The 16750-nt window shown below is 37.1% G+C and overlaps 1 protein-coding gene across 4 annotated transcripts in view; it reads right to left on the bottom strand.

Annotated features, from left to right (window-relative positions):
- LOC150108866 (uncharacterized) overlaps positions 1-16750 on the bottom strand; it is a 377690-nt gene that overhangs the window by 17603 nt on the left and 343337 nt on the right. For all 4 annotated transcript variants that reach the window (XM_090403872.1, XM_090403896.1, XM_090403887.1 and 1 more), the window contains exon 15: positions 14519-14630. In XM_090403872.1, coding sequence (XP_090259998.1) covers positions 14519-14630 — 112 coding nt within the window. The remainder of the gene's footprint in view (positions 1-14518; positions 14631-16750) is intronic.

Below are 16750 nucleotides of genomic sequence, written 5' to 3'. Positions count from 1 at the left end.
AAGTTCAGTTATTTATTATTTTTTATCAATTATATTTCTGATGCCATTTCATGAAAAAGCTAAACTTGAAGATTCTATACAGGTATGTCAAAAATTATTCTTCTTATATTATGCCGGCCTGGTTGGCCGAGTATCTGCTCTCCAGCCAAAAGGCTGCGGGTTCGAATCCTGCCATGGGCATGGATGTTTGCGATTGTCTCTGAAAGTACTGGTGGTGGTAGTCGGCAGTAGATTGTGTTGGTGTTAAATGATGGAGGTTGATCGAGCAGTGAGACGTAGACTTGATGCCCCCCCTCGATGAGTCTCTAGACTCCCTGAAGGTGTGATGTAATAATAAAAATTATTTTTCATTCAATTTATGATTAAAATACATATCAATGTCTTAATTTAATTAGGGTAAATTAAAAAAAAAGCCAATGATTTAATACAGGGTACTCCTTTTGAAAATAGGCACAATAAGCCATAAGTATTGATATCAATTTAGAGAAATAACATGGAAAAAATTTTCCACAAAAATAATATTTATAGTACTAATAAATAAATAAGACTCTCAGATGTGAACTGTAGACTAAAATACACAAAGGTTATTGAAGAAAAAATGAAAGAGTTTGGGGAACAGGAATCAAACCTTGGAGATTCAGTGGCAAACTCTGAAGAAAACATTGATTGATTCTGCCAGAGAGGCATGTGGTGAGGTTGTCTGCAAGGATAAAAAAATCAGATCTCCCTGGTGGACACAGGAAGTTAAAGAGGCAGTGAAGGAAAAGAAGAAAGCATATCAAAAGTTCCTGTCAAATAAGTCAGTTGTGCTCTTAGAGAATACAGAGACAAATGCAAGAATGCTAAACACTGTGTAAAATTAGCTAAACAGAAGTCATGGGAGGACTTTGGCAAGAATATAGAAAATAAATATCAAGAAGGTGGCAAAATATTCTGGAGGTCGTTGAAGAAGTTTAGGAATGGAGGAAAGAGTGCTGTAAAAGGAGTTAGAGATGATAAAGATGACATGAAAACGGGAGAAAAAGATATCCTTGAAGTATGGAGTAATTACTTTGAAAAATTGCTAAATGAAACAAGCAGTGATAGCACAGTGGTAAAACACACTGACCAGATATGCAGTCAGCAATACATATCCATACTTGAAGTAGAAAAAGCCATCAAAGGCTTGAATTGTCGAAAGGCAGCAGGAGTAGATGATATTCGACCACAAATGCTGATGTATGGTGGTATAAAAGTCTTACAGTGGCTGCACTGCATAGTTCAGAAAGCCTGGACAGAGGGACAAATCCCCGATGATTGGAGTAGAGCTCTCATAGTACCCATATATAAAAAGGGAAATAAAACTGAATGTGAGAATTACAGAGGTATTTCCCTACTGAGTGTTCCTGGCAAGCTCTATGCAAGTATACTTGAGAAACGGTTGAGAAGAATTGTGGAAGAAAAGCTTAGTGAAGAACAAGCTGGATTCAGGCCAAACAGAGGCTGTCAGGATCAGATCTTCATTTTACGACAAATAGTCGAGAAAGCATGGGAATATAACAAAGATCTGTATTTAAGTTTTGTCGATTTGGAAAAGGCATATGACAAGGTGCCAAGAGAGAAGCTATTCAATATGCTGCAGTTATATGGTGTCAATGGCGCATTATATCAAGCAATACTTAGTCTTTATTTGAGTTGTAAGTCAGCAGTTAGAATTGAAGGAAGTACAGGAAGATGGTTTAATTTTAAATCTGGTGTGAGACAAGGATGTACATTATCCCCTCTGTTATTCATTATCTATATGGATCACATTATGAAGGAAAGTGGTATTAAACATGATATCAAAATTGGAGATGTTAATGTCAGCTCTTTGCTTTATGCGGATGATGTTATACTTCTAAATAAATCCGCTACAAGTCTGCAAGATTCTCTGACTAAATTGAATAGCTGTTGTAATAGGTATGGTATGAAGATCAGCAATAAAAAGACAAAGACAATGAAAATAGGCAGAATTATTGAAAATGTCAACTATGTTGTAAATGGAGAATCTGTGGAACAAGTAAAACATTTCAGCTACTTAGGCACGATTTTTAGTGAAGATGGTAAATTAAATATGGAAATAGACAACAGAATCAGCAAAGCTGGTATGGTGGGAAGTCAATTGAATAAATTCATATGGAATAAGAGAGAAATTAGTCAGAACACTAAATTAGCTGTATACAAGACAGTGTTCAAACCAGTTTTAACTTATGGATCTGAGAACTGAGTCAGAAGTAAAACACTTGACCAAAGACTAGAGACTGCAGATATGAGAATCCTGAGAAAGATTAGAGGCATGAATAGATGGCATCAATGGCAATATCATATTAAAAACGAGGATATTAGGAAAGAACTTGACATTGTCAGCATCCAGGAATGCATTAGCAGAGCTAATCTCAGGTGGTATGGTCACTTAAACAGAATGGGCGAGGAAAGATTAGCAAAACAAGTGCTCTCTGCCAGGTTGGCAGCAAAACGACCCAGAGGAAGACCAAGATATAGGTGGATTGATACGGTACAGAGTGCCTTAGACGATAGAAATATAAGATCTGATAATGTTGGAGTCTTGACAAGTAACAGACCAATTTGGAGGAAAATTGTAGATAGGAAGTTAGTAATGATGTAATTTTTTTTATGTAGTACTATCATATCCTGTACACCACTTGAAGGTACATGGCAGGAATTTGATGATGATAAATAAATAATCGTGGCTTCTACGAATTACCAAGTGAATTCCCAGGTGCAGATAGGGGAAACCCTGACTAGCATTCATTGGATATCAGGGCAGCTCTAAATATAATATAAAGAAATAGAGCTATGGACCAACATAGTGAATTATGGCAGAAACTTCCATGATGGACAGGAGAGAAATAGAATAGCCCTCACTCCTCCAAGGTCAAATTGTTACTAATTATGGCAGCAGGCAATTAGATATGAAGCATAGGATACTAAAAATCTCCAGGTAACTAGATCATGCTGCCACTGGGAACTAAACTTTGGAACTTTAGGACTCTCCGCAGTAAGGCATAGCTAAATGACTTAACTAAAGAGCTAAAGCAAATAAAATGGGATATTCTTGAATTGTGTAAGGCTAAATGAAATGGAGAAGAAATTCTTTAATTAAAAAAAGGAGACATTGTACTATTGATGCAAAGATAAGTAGAGTCAGTGGAGTTGGGTTTCTGGTCAACAGAAAATTGAAAACATAATAAATAATCATGCTAGAATTTGATAGAATAAAATATACATATGTCTGCATGGTTAGCCTAGTGGCTTTGCGCTTTGCAACCATATGCCTGGGGAAATTGTGTCCCAGGTTTGATTCCTGTCGAAGACGTGAGGAACTTGAGGATCTTTCTCAGGCATAGCCAAGTTAGCCGGTCTTGGGCGCGAGCAAAGGGTTTTTTCCACCAGTTTATCTGGCATTTTTCATTCTGCAAGCAGGCAAACCGGCCCTGTGAACATACGCTTCTACAGCCAAAAATATATTCCCCCCAGCGGCAGACTAGGCAACAGGTTGGTTGGGAGTGATACTAACAAGAAGTCGCATCTAAGTAACACGCAGACCCTACATAAGAAGTGGGAATAACGCGTAGTGAAAGACAATATACATGATATGATAGAATATGATAAATTTGATAGTATTTCTGATCAAATAGCAAGTATTATTGTTCACATCTCACAAAGATCTTTTCAGATATACTCTGAAGGTAAGTCTATGCACCAACAGTATGTCATACAGATACAGAAATTAAAAACTTCTATCATGACACATTACATCTTCACAACAAAGGAAAACATCATTTCAAAATTGTCATGGGAGATTTTAATGTCAGAATTGAATATGCAAGAATCAGGTGAAATCTCAATGGGAAATTTTGGATATGGTATGAAAGATGATAGAGGAGCAAGACTAATAGAATTTGTGAAAAAAGAAAACTTATACATCACAAATTCTTTTTTCAAGGAGAAAAAACAAAGGAAATGGACATGGAAACAACCAAATGGATGAAGTAACGAAACTGATTATTTCAAGCAATAGAACATTTTTTAAGACTGATGTCTTAAAAAATGTTCTTTTAACATCCTCAGCACTGGAAGTGACCATTGTATGGTACACAGTAATATTCAAATAAATCCAAAAAGAAAGAAGGAAATGTTCTGAGGACTACAGCAAAACATAGATGTACACAAACTGAACATTAAAAGAGAAACATTCCAACATGAACTAAACAGATTTAAAATCTTAATATAGATGAGAGCTGATCCAACAGAAAATAATTTTCCATGAACATTGCAAAAGCAATGCTTACTTGAAATAGCTGGTACCAAAGAATGGGAATTTTCTGAAGAAATAAGACAGTTTATGAAGAAATGAAACAAGCTGATAACTTACCAAATAAAATTGAATGCAGTGAATTGGGCAAAACAATCCAAAAACATATCAAGAATGAAATAAGAAAATTCAATTATAAACTTACTGGAGAGGTGTCACATAATAACAAACAATTGAACATAATTGCAAACTAAAAAAAAAACCAAACAGCAATAAACAAATGGTTACAATCAAACTGCAAGATGAGAACATAAGCAGAGATAGATATGCTACAGCAAAAAAGGATTAAAGAATTGTATTCAATATTAGATCAAGATAGCAATGCAAATGAAGAAGACAACTATGAAATAACTTCTGGTACAATTTGTAGCACTTCAGTTATGCGGAGCATCCAAGGCATGCAAAATGGAAAAGCTGAGGGTGAAGTCAATAGTTAAACTTCTAAAAGCAGGTGTGGAAGTGATTTACAGAATCTTGGCGAAACATTTTACTCTATGTCTAAAGAAAAATTATGTATCAAGAGCATGAGAAAAGTCTACCTTTATTTTGATACACAAGAAACGTGAAGTAAAATCAAAGAACTATTGATCCACTAGGCCACTATCGGTGGTTTACAAAACTCTTGGATCATATGCTTTGTGCAACTCTAGACCTTGGTTTCATTGATTATGAGAAATCCTTTGATTCAGTAAAAATCCTCGCATAATACTTAAAGCACTATGAAACCAGAAAGTGGAGGAGCCATATGTCAGAACCATCAAATCACCATACATCAATGCAACAGTAACAATTCATTTCAATGGAACCATCTCCACTGATAAAATACAGAGAGGCATAATACAAGGTGACAATATCTCCAAAATTATTCACAGCAAGCATAGAAGAAATATTCAAACATCTTGATTGGGAAGAAAAAAGTCTGAAGATAATATAAGCCACTTACGCTTTGCAGATGACAGTTATCTTTACTTTAAAGTCCACATGAATTACTGTCTTGTATCTGTGAACTATAGCAAAACAGCTGGCTCAAAGATAAACCTAAAGAAGACTCAAGTCATGTTCAATAGCTATGTATAACCAGAAATATTTAAAATCAGTGACTAAATTGAATAAGTAGATATACTTAGAAAACAGATATCAGTTGATCAAAATACCCTGGAAGAAGTCAAAAGGTGAACAATGTTTGGTTGTAAAGAATTTGAAAAATGAAAATCAATATTCAAAAGCCAATTACCATTGTTATTATTATCATTATCTGAGACCTCCAGGGAGTCAAGGACTCATCAAGGGAAGCTATAAATCACCCAAACCAGCTGTCATCATACCTTAAATTCATTCACACTATACTCTTGGAAGTAGCAGAATAAGCTACATTTCCGGCATTTCTTACCATTTGTACTATACCTTACACTACATAAAATAGTTCCTTAATTTTTTTATGTTATGACATTGTGTGGTACTTTGTATATAATTATTTCACTACTTCCTTACTTGCCAATGTAAGAATTATATGTTTCATACCCTTAAATTGTCAGAGGGAACTTATTTTTGGAAAATTCAATTATCTATCAGGTGATCTCTGCCGACATTACCCTAAACATGGCGGAGATTCCAAAAATAAGTTCCCTGTAACAATTTAATGGAATGAAATATAATACTAGCACCGGCAAGTAAGGAAGTAGTAAAATAATTATATACAAAGTACCACACGATGTGAGAATGTAAAAAATTTAAGGAACTAATTTATGCAGTGTAAGCCTATAGTACGAATGGTAAGAAAAGCCGGAAATGTATGAGAGGGTGGGGGGGGGGGGGGCTGAAAAGTTCTCGACCATAGATGGCAACGCTATCAGCAAGATTTTTTTTTTCCCCTAAGTTGGTACATCTGTTATAATCATCCATGTGAAATTGTCATTCTATCAAGTAGCTTGTTTTATACAGCTGTCTGAAGCAAAAGTGTCGCCTGTGTCTCTTGAAATGGATAAAATTAAGTATCGTGAGGTTATGAAATTCTTTGTAAAAGGTTTAACGCCAAAAGAAATTCATTCGAAGTTCATAAAAGTTTATGGGCACTCTTCTCCTTCGTTTTCAACTATTAAGAAATGGCCTATTGAGTTTAAACATGGCCGTACCAGCCTTATCGATGATCCACATGAAGGATGTCCAAAAAGTGTAACACCAGAAATCATTGATCAAGTGCACGATATGATATTGGATGACCAGCAATTCAAAGTGTGTGAAATTGCTAAGACTATAGGCATTTCAAAAGAACACAAATGATATATTTGGTATGAAGAATTTCAAATGAAAAAGCTTTGCACAAATGGGTGCTGCGCTTGCTCACAGCAGATCAAAAACGCACTCGCATGAAAATCTCTGAACAGTGCTTGGAGCGTTAAAATTGATTTTGTGCATCAATTTATTACTATGGATGAGACTTTAATTCACCATTACACATCAGAATCCAAACAATGAACAGAAGCTGGTTGTTCAGCACCAAAGAAGACAAAGTCTGGTTCCATCAGCAGGAAAGGTCATGGCATCGGTATTTTGCTAAAGGCATTTTGTTTATTAATTATCTTGAACAATAACCAGGGAATATTATTCCTATCTTTTAACCAGACTGGACGAAAAAATTTGAGAGAAAAGACCCGGTTTGCAGACGAAAAAAAGTCATCTTTCATCAGGACAATGCACCTGCCCACGACGGTGTTTTCGCAATGGGAAAATTAAGGGATCTGCACTATGAATTGTTGGATCATCCACCCTATTCCCCAGATTTGGATCCCTCTGACTTCTTCCCAAAACTAAAACTCTTTCTCATTGGTCAGTGTTTTTCTTCGAATCAAGAGATGATTGCAGTTGTAGAGGGGTATTTTGCAGATGTTACGGGGAACCAATACAGGGGGATAATGGCGGTGGAGCATTGCTGGAATAAATGTATTAGTCTTAAGGGAGATTATGTTGAAAAATAAAAATAATTTTGAAATTATAAATTTGTTTTTTCATTGTTAGGCGGAGAACTTTTCAGACCACCCTTGTAACTTATTCCGCTACTTCCAAGATAACCTGAAAAAGAGTATAGCTACACTCACTACCCCTAAAAGCAAACCCTTCAACTTATTCACTGCTCTCTCTGGGAGAAAAACCTAGCTCCTACTCCTTTCTTGACTGCAAATAAATTTAACTTCCACTAATGCTCCCATGTTCTCTCCCCAAATCCCATCCTATAACACCATTCAAAAGTTTATAAACCTCTATCATATCATCTCTCTTTCTCCTGTTAACCAGCGTCTGCAATCCACATATTTGCAACCTGTTCTCATAATCTAAATCCCATAATCCGGATATAATCTTTGTAACTCTTCTTTGCATCCTTTCCACAGCTTCTTTACCCCCTTGGAACCCAGGAGACCAAATCTGCATACAATAATCCAGGTGTAGTCTTATCAAAGCTTTATAGAGGCAAAATGGCTTCCTTATCCTTACATATCAAGGTTCGCTTCAACATCGCAGTTATCCTCTGAGTTGCATTTGCAACTTTTGCTATGTGACTTTTGAACTTCAAAATCGCTATAACATGCTGCTGGAAATCGCATCATGCCAAAGTATATAACTTTGCACTTACTAACATTAAACTGATAGCCATATTCATTTGCCCAAATTTCCAGCCTATTCAAATAATTTTTAAGTACTGAATATCAGTAGCATCCCTGATTGCCTTGCCTATCTTCGCATCATCGGCAAACAGTTGCACACCATATGTTAGACCCTGCCTGATGTCAATAATACAGACTGAACAATAATGGCACAAGGACTGAACCATGAGGTACACCACCGGTTATTTTTTATCATTATTATTTTTTTTTTTTATTAATCTTTGTACTGGTTATGGGCAGTACTACCATTATATCAAGTCCAGACTTGATATAGGCCTAAGCCTTTACAAGTGTTTTACCCTATGCCTGTTCTAGCTATCATTGTAATCATTCTCTGGTGGTAATGCCATGCCACCAGCGTGTCTTGTAGGGCCCTCAAGGAAAGAACTTTTATATCCTCCTGCATAAGCCTAAGCTGTTTTTAAGTCCTTATAGCTATCTGCTCTCCATACACCATGTAAAGAGATGGTGGCGCTGGTAAACCTCAGAGTTGCCCCATGTTCCTCCCATATCTTACTAACTAGATCTTGGTTATTCTTGTAATAGTTTACCTTATTATTATGGCTATAGGCTATTGGGTGCCCTGTTCCCACTATCTGGGTATCAACTAATCCAACATCACCATCTCTTTTAATCACTAATTCTGGCTTATGCAAACCCGCGGAGGTCCTATAACGTGGTTCCACCGCAGTCTCCCAACCTTTGTTCTTAAAGGCGTTGTTCAGAATGGAGACCATGGTGTCATGCCTCCGCATGCAGACCCCATGGGTGCGGAAGCAACACTGGGCTATATGAGACAATGTTTCACTGTAGTGGCAGCCAGCCCTACAGTTTGAGTCGTCACTACCCCATCGAGCTGTGCAGGCTCGAGTAGGCAGGGCATTGATCCTCGTCCTGATAAGGTCAGTATACTTGAACCCAGGGGGAGTCTAGCCATCCCTTACCCAATCATGCTGGGGAGGCAGCAGAACAGTGCAACAGAGATGTCCACCTCTTGTGCTCTGCAGGTGCTGACTCAATTAAGGTACCTTGATAATGGGACCAGCCTTTAGCCCGCCTAAAGTCTTCTTGTATTAATGGGCTATAAAGCCTCTCTGCAGATAGGGATAGAAGATAGTTCTAACTTCGCGATTCTTGCCGCAGGCGTTGGGATCAGTCATCTAAGTGATGGAACCCCGAGCCCACCATCCTTCACCCTCACGTGGAAATATGCAGTAGGGGCAGCAGTCAGAGCCATGATCTCATGGCTGAATGGATAGCCCTGTCCATTCGGGACAGTACCGAGATATATGTCCTACCAAGCACGAACTTGTGGTAAAAGCGAGGTAGGAAATAGTGGGAGAGGAGAAACAGCTTTTGCTGGGACTTGAGAGTAGCTTTCCTCAAAGAAGCGATCCAAGTTTCTAGGATAGAAGGGACAGAAGACCCTTTGGGGTGAACATGATACCGAGGTATCTCCACTCTTCCAGGATGGTCAGCACATGGACCCCATGGGTGCAGAAGCAACACTGGTCTATATGAGACAATGTCTTACTGTAGTGGCAGCCAGCCCTACAGTTTGAGTCGTCACTACCCCATCGAGCTGTGCGGGCTCGAGTAGGCAGGGCATTGATCCTCGTCCTGATAAGGTCAATATACTCAAACCCAGGGAGGAGTCTAGTGCCATCCCTTACCCAATCATGCTGGGGAGGCACCATCTACAGAACAGTGCAACAGTTGTCCTCTTTAAATCTGACAGATTCAAACCCACTGTATACCAGTTTTTGATATCTGTCTGTCAACCACCCCCTGATCGAAGTCATTAGATTATATTCCAATCCCACATTCTCCAGTTTACGCAACAGCCTTTCGTGTGGTATCCTATCAAATGCCTTAGAAAAATCAAACACTATCATAGTGTATCCATTCCCTTTATCCAGCTCAGCTGTAATATTGTTATAAAATATGACCTTCCTTTAGTAAACCCATGCTGTTCCTTGCAGAGTAGAGAATGCCTGTCTACCCATTTCTGTATGCAAGTTCTTACCAACTTCTCTAAAATCTTCAATACCACACCCAGAGATACTGATAGGTTGGTAGTTAGACACATCAGTTTTTGCACTACTCTTATACAATGGAATTATCATACATTCCTTCAATTCCTGTTGTATCATTCCTGAGCTGAGACTAAAGTTATACAAATATGTGAAAGACCTAGCCAATTCGGCTGACCATTCCTTTAACAAACGAGCTGATATTCTATCTGTTCCTATAGACAAATTTTTATCCAGGTTATGCAATAACTCTTCAACCTCATTTTCATGAACCTCTAACTCTTCATCCAATGTAGCAGTAGCACTGTGCACCATGTTACATGCACCTGGTTGATACATCTTAGCAGTGAGCACTCATTAACTGAGCAATCTCATTAGCTTCTGACACTCGAGTACCATCTGCATTCAATGAAGTTATTGTTTCACATTGATTCTTTCTTTTGCTTGCAGTATAACGATAAATTTTTTTTCGATTGCCTTTAGCTTCCATGGCCAATTTCTTTTCATACTCCGATTTAGCTTTTTGCACAATACTAGTTCCATTTCTGGCCAGAGCTTTATATATTTATTTATGCCTGAAAAGAAAAATTTTTCACCAGTGTATTCTCTCTATATTGACATATGGCTGTGAAATATTAACATTAAATGCAAAGGAAACTAAAAAAAACTAAAACAACAAACTTAGTATGGAAAGATGTATGCTTGGTATCACGAGATGATCACAAAAGAAATACTTGGATGAGAACTCAAAGAGCGGAACATCTAAAGTGACAATGGGCTGGGCATGTTGCTCTAAGACAACACAGATAATGAAAAAAAGAGTACTGAATTGAATTCCTTGGAAGAAAAAGTGATCACACTGCTGGCAAAAATTGAAATTTTGATTGATGAAATAATGGTCAATGATATATATCATTGACCATTATTATATAAGAACAACGTTAGCTGCAAAAAATGAAAATGAAATTTCATATCTTGAAATTTGTTATCAGATATAATGCCACTTTTCTTCATGTGATCCATAAAGGTGATGATTAACAGCAGAGGCAGAGCATACACACTTGCCTTACACATGATATTACTTCCAGTACATCCTTAAATTCTATCTGGGTGCTCTATTTTCAAGCCTGGTAGCCTTCATTGCACACCTTTTGGTTCAAGACACCACACAAGCGCTAAAATGAGTAGCCTCCTTGTGGCGTACCCTGGACACCTTCGGATGACTAACTGGCTCATTATGCTATTCTCCTATCTCGGGCTAGCACCCTGGGATGGTTTAGTTTCCTTGCTTGCAATAATCAAGAAAATAGCAGATCTCACTGATTGGTTAGATCCAGGAAACCTGAAGACTGATTCTAACGTTCGGGACTTGTTTAATGATGAGCCTGCAAGAATTATAATAAACTATTTTCTACTGGTACGTCAATGTTCCAGAAGGTTAGCAATTTCAGACATTCATTATTTTATCTGCCCTGAATGTAATACGCCTTTACTTCTGCTGTTAGACTTGAAGTGCATCATTCTTCTAAACATCCTGTTGAGGTGAATGCTGCTATCTACACTGAGTGCATTAAAGCATGCTGAAATACACTCCTCCTCCTCCTTCAGAGGAGGAGGAGTGTATTCTTGCTGCCCATGAAGTTATTTGATGGCAGCAGGTGTTAGGAACTAAAATGAGGCACTGACTGATGTGCTGCCTCATCGTACTTTCATGCTATTAAAAGCCATCGAAGACTAGCCAGCTACAAACAGCTTGTTAATGAGCTTATAGAACTTTCTAGAAATGGCGGGATGGGTAATATCTCTGTACCTCCCACCGCACCTTCCGTTCCTACTCAACATCAAGTTGATTTTCAACAACCAGTTTTAGCAACGATGCTCTGATTTCCAATTTAGCATCAGCTTTAACCATCAACCTTTAGCAAAATATAATCATACAACTTAGACATTATTCGTGCTCATCTTAAAGGGAATGATATTACCAGCAAACTTCAGGATTATCTCCAAAATATATTATATTAGGCCTTGACAACCAAGACATCCCCAGCTTCAAAGTCAGCCTTCACGTAGTCAATTGAGAAAGAGAGCTTATGCAGAAATGCAAGCCTTATAAGAAGAATCACAGGATGTATGCAAAGACTATACTAGATGGGACATTTCCACCTCACTCTGAAGATCATCACAAGATTTTGTGGAGTTCTGCCTTCTCCACTCCTCCACCGCATTTACCTGATCAAGACCAGCCTTGTGTGCTTGGGTCTGTCCCTGAATCAGCCATTTATTCTCCTGTATCACATGAAGAAATTGTATCAGCTTTACCTCCTAGTAATTCAGCTTCTGGCCCTGATGGCTTCCCAGTGTCACATTTAAGGAAAGTGCCACATCATAATCTTCCGTTAGATACTCCTGTTGCCTATTTTCATGCCGTGGTGAAGGAAAGCAGACTTGGTAGCCCTTCCCTACGTTGGCTTATCCCACACCTCCGTTATAATAGAATTAAGCAATTAGAAATATCCACTTCTCAAATTTGCAGAGATGCATTTCATTGTCCTGTTATCCAGGAAGACCTTCAGCATACTATAGGGTGGACCAAGTATCAAGGTCAACTGATAAAGACTGCATCGGCAGAGCATAAGAAATGGGCTACTCAGTTATATAGCTCTGTTGATGGTGCATCACTTTATGGATCTAATCTAGTGCCTCACCAGCATCAATGGATATGAGAAGGTACTAGACTCCTACCTGGTTATGAATTTATTGACTTAATCAGAGCTAGGTTCAATACGAGCCCACAAAACCCACGGCTGCAGAAGTGACATAAGTTGTAGGGCAAGTTGCCACTACAGTGAAACCCTTTCTCATATTTCCCAATGTTGCTTTCGAACTCATGGCATCACCTACTTTTCTAGTTGAATCAATTGTTTTCTGCCAATTTTGTCATTAGGTCTCTTAAGCATTTTGTTTTTTCCAAACTCTCACTTTATCTCCAATAATATTTCTATGTTTGAATCTACAGTTCATCTACAGATGCTGTGTGACATTCTTCTTTTATAAAAAAAAGAGATTGCCAAATGGATATTACATCTACTAACCGACAAACAGATTGAAGGCATGAAGTGAGTGAAAAGGTTTCGTGTTTGCTCTCTGGACAACACTTTTTTAGACCTCAGCCAATATGGTACTAACATGTATGGACTAAGTTTTAGATTAAGAGTATAGTTTACAATGTAATCTTTTTGATGTAATACTCTTATTTAACCTGCTCAAAACTAGATGATGTTGGTTACCTATTTCGAATCCCCTGTACACTCTTGTATCCCTGAACCAGTCTAAAATATCACTATCAACAATAACATGACAGACAAGACTTATTTTTGTAACATTTTCATGTCAATTCATCTACATTTTGATATTGGAACATGGTGTTAGTAATGACTAGTCCACATCCTCAACATAAATCCAGAATACCTTTACAATTAAGTCCGCAATTCATTTCTACCCTATGTTTAGGTCTCCAATAAAAAAACTTTTTTTTTTAATGAAAAGAATGGATTTTTTTTTGCTTCAGGCAAAGATGTGATAGCTGGCATGATATTTATATCATATTTGTAAGTAATTCAAGTCAATACAGAATAGAATTTGATTGGCTAAGTCCTCAAGTGCGAATTAATTTTCATTTGTTCAACATCCAAGGAATTACCTAATAACAGGGAACACTATGAAGATAGGGATTAGATAATGGGTTATAAAACCTGATGTCCATATTCCTTACAGACCATGTGGAGATCTCTTGTCAGTTATCTATCCTTGACTCTTAAACAACTATTTTGTCACTAACAGGCAATAAGTTCGAATCCCACTGATAACCACAGATGTTTAATAAAGTCTTCACGAAGTATATGATTTTCATCACCTAGTGCAACCCACCACCTTGCCTTGTAGAGGATCAAAGTGATATGAAAAAAATCTATGAACTGGATTTGTTAATCTAAAACCTAGTCCAAATGTAGCCAATATACTACTCGTTTCCAAGTGATGGAAATATTATATAAAGTAATCATTCGGAGATGATCTTAATGTTTGAATATTATAGTGCTTACTCTTTCAATATACTGTATATATATTTACGTAATTCTTTAAAAAAAAAAAATTTATACATGTTTCTGTCCCAAATAATTTGTCAATGTTATTTCCAAATCATCACCATTACATATCAAAACAAGTCTCAAACAGAATAAATAATATAATTTGATTCCATGATGCATTAATCACATCATGGCTTGGGTATACTCATGCATAGTGCTATCAATATTAACTGTTTACATGAGCATCAATACCACAAAAGGGCAATAGTGACAACAAGTTGTTCTGCAATATGATCAGCTGTTAAAGAGTGAAATAATGCAAAAAATACATCTATACCTTGTAGCAACCAAAAATTTCAAACTGGAAATGTTTTATACTATACTCACTGTACAGTTGAGCTGGAATATGAGTTGCATCTCCATAAGTGGCAGCATGTGAAGTGGGTACCATTCCTACCGGCTGTGATGACATTACACGTGGACCGACCATTGAATAGATCTGGAAATAGTGATATTCTATCATCAAACAACTAATATGTACACTCAAGGGTTGTGCAGGATATTGCAATGCTATTACAACCACATGAAAGTTTACATTGTTATTAACCTTCTGTCAATAATTTACATGTAAATTAGTCTGTTACCTATTAGAATTCCAATACTGTCAGATTTTATACTTCAGTCCTCCAAGGCATTATAATGGCATCGATCCATCTAGATCTTGGTCTTCTGCATCTTTTCTGGCATCATATACTTGGTTTGCTAACTTTCCATTCCCAATTGTTTCTGTTCAAGTGACACACACAACCTGATATTAGCTCTGCTCAGACCTTCCTGAATGCTATAAATGTCAAGTTAATATCTGATATCTTAATTTTTTTTAATATGGTTCTGCCTTTGATGCTTTCTATTTGCTCTCCTAATTTTTCTCAGAACTTGCATATTTATGGTCTTCCACTCTTTAAAGCAACTATTTTTATGTCTAAACCAGCTCTAAAATCCATAAGTTCAAATTGGTTTGAACACTGTGTACTGCTGGTTGAGTATTTTTGACTGATTTTTCTCTTCTTCCATATAAATTTACACAGTTGACTCTCTATCATGCCAGCTTCTGTTGTCTATTTTCATACTTTGTCATCTCCCCTAAGCATTGTGTCCATTTTGCTTGTTCTATAAGTTTCCCATTAATAAAGCATCTTATGTTTTCATTGTTCCCAGCTTTTTCACAGTCTATCTTTTTTATTTGTAACACCAAATATGTTACAGTGGTTACTCAGTCTAGTTAAAAAATTGTTAAGACTGGCAGTGCATTTATTAAGAGTATATCAACTCCATAAAGTAAAGAACAAAGATTAATATCTCCAATTTTCATATCAAGCTTAACGTCACTTTCCTTCTAATATCATCTATACAGGGTGGTTCAAAATTCCACGTACAAACTTTGAGGGGAGGTAGAGAACATCAATATCAACCATATTCACATAGGAAAGCATGACCGGAAATGCCACCAGAAGGTATTAAGGGACACAAAGATACAGAAATAACACAATTCAGTAAGTAGTGTAAAAAACTTTATTAGGCATAACTGAACAGTTCAATAGCAGTTGGATACATAATATTGTAAAGGAGGTGCATGTCTGCCATCTTAGCGTTCGTAAAATGACGCACATTCTTCGTACAAAGTTGAAAGCCCCAATTACTCACCTGGAGCGCTGACAAACAAAGCCACCTATCACTTTCAGGTGGCATTTCTGGTCATGCTTTCCTATGTGAATATGGTTGATTTTGATGTTCTCTACCTCTCCTCAAATTTTGTATGTGGAATTTTGAACCACCCTGTATAGATAATGAATAATGGTGGAGAGCAAGCAGCCTTGTCTCACACGATTTTACATAAACTAACTGCATCTAGCTCTAATTCTAACTGCTATATTACAACTCAAATGCAGACTACATAGTAGTGCTTGATATAATGTTCCATTTACGCCATATAATAGCATTTTGAAAAGCTGCTCTCTTGGCACTTTGTCATATGCCTTTTCAAAATCTACAAAACTTAATATAGAGCCTTGTAATGTTCTCATGATATCTCCACTATTTGTCTTAAAGTAGAAGTGTTTAAAAAATACTTAAATGATACAATATTAGAATGTGTTGACAAAATAAATCATGGAAGACTTGCATAGATGGCAGAATATGGGATTGAATTATAACATAATAGATCTACACATTTCTTTCTATCCAAGTTCATAAACTAAATTCCCTTCTAGCCTCTCCAAGAGAAATCTCATCTCTAATCCTGGAGATAACAGGGTTCCTGTTCATATGGCCTTTGTTATTATGAGCAGATGCTCAGATTCATCTAGAAGGACTTCAAAAGTCTGATGTCTAGTTCAGCCAGCCACACTATCCATTAAGCATACAATTCATTGGAATAAAACTAAACCCTACACAAAAGTTATTTTCTGTGAAGCCCATATTTGCAGTCCAAATCTCAACAAAAATGACTGCCTCAAACTTTCTGAATTTTGGGACATCCTCCTGAAAAACACTCATTTGGTCTTTCATCATCATCAAATTCCTGACATGTACCACCAAGGGGTACAGGATATGATAGTA

This window comes from Typopeltis vanoorti, chromosome 2, assembly GCF_054136105.1.
Source record: "Typopeltis vanoorti isolate ZY-2024b chromosome 2, IOZ_Tvanoo_1.0, whole genome shotgun sequence".
Lineage (NCBI taxonomy): Eukaryota > Metazoa > Arthropoda > Arachnida > Uropygi > Thelyphonidae > Typopeltis > Typopeltis vanoorti.
This window is presented reverse-complemented; position numbering and strand designations above follow the sequence as displayed.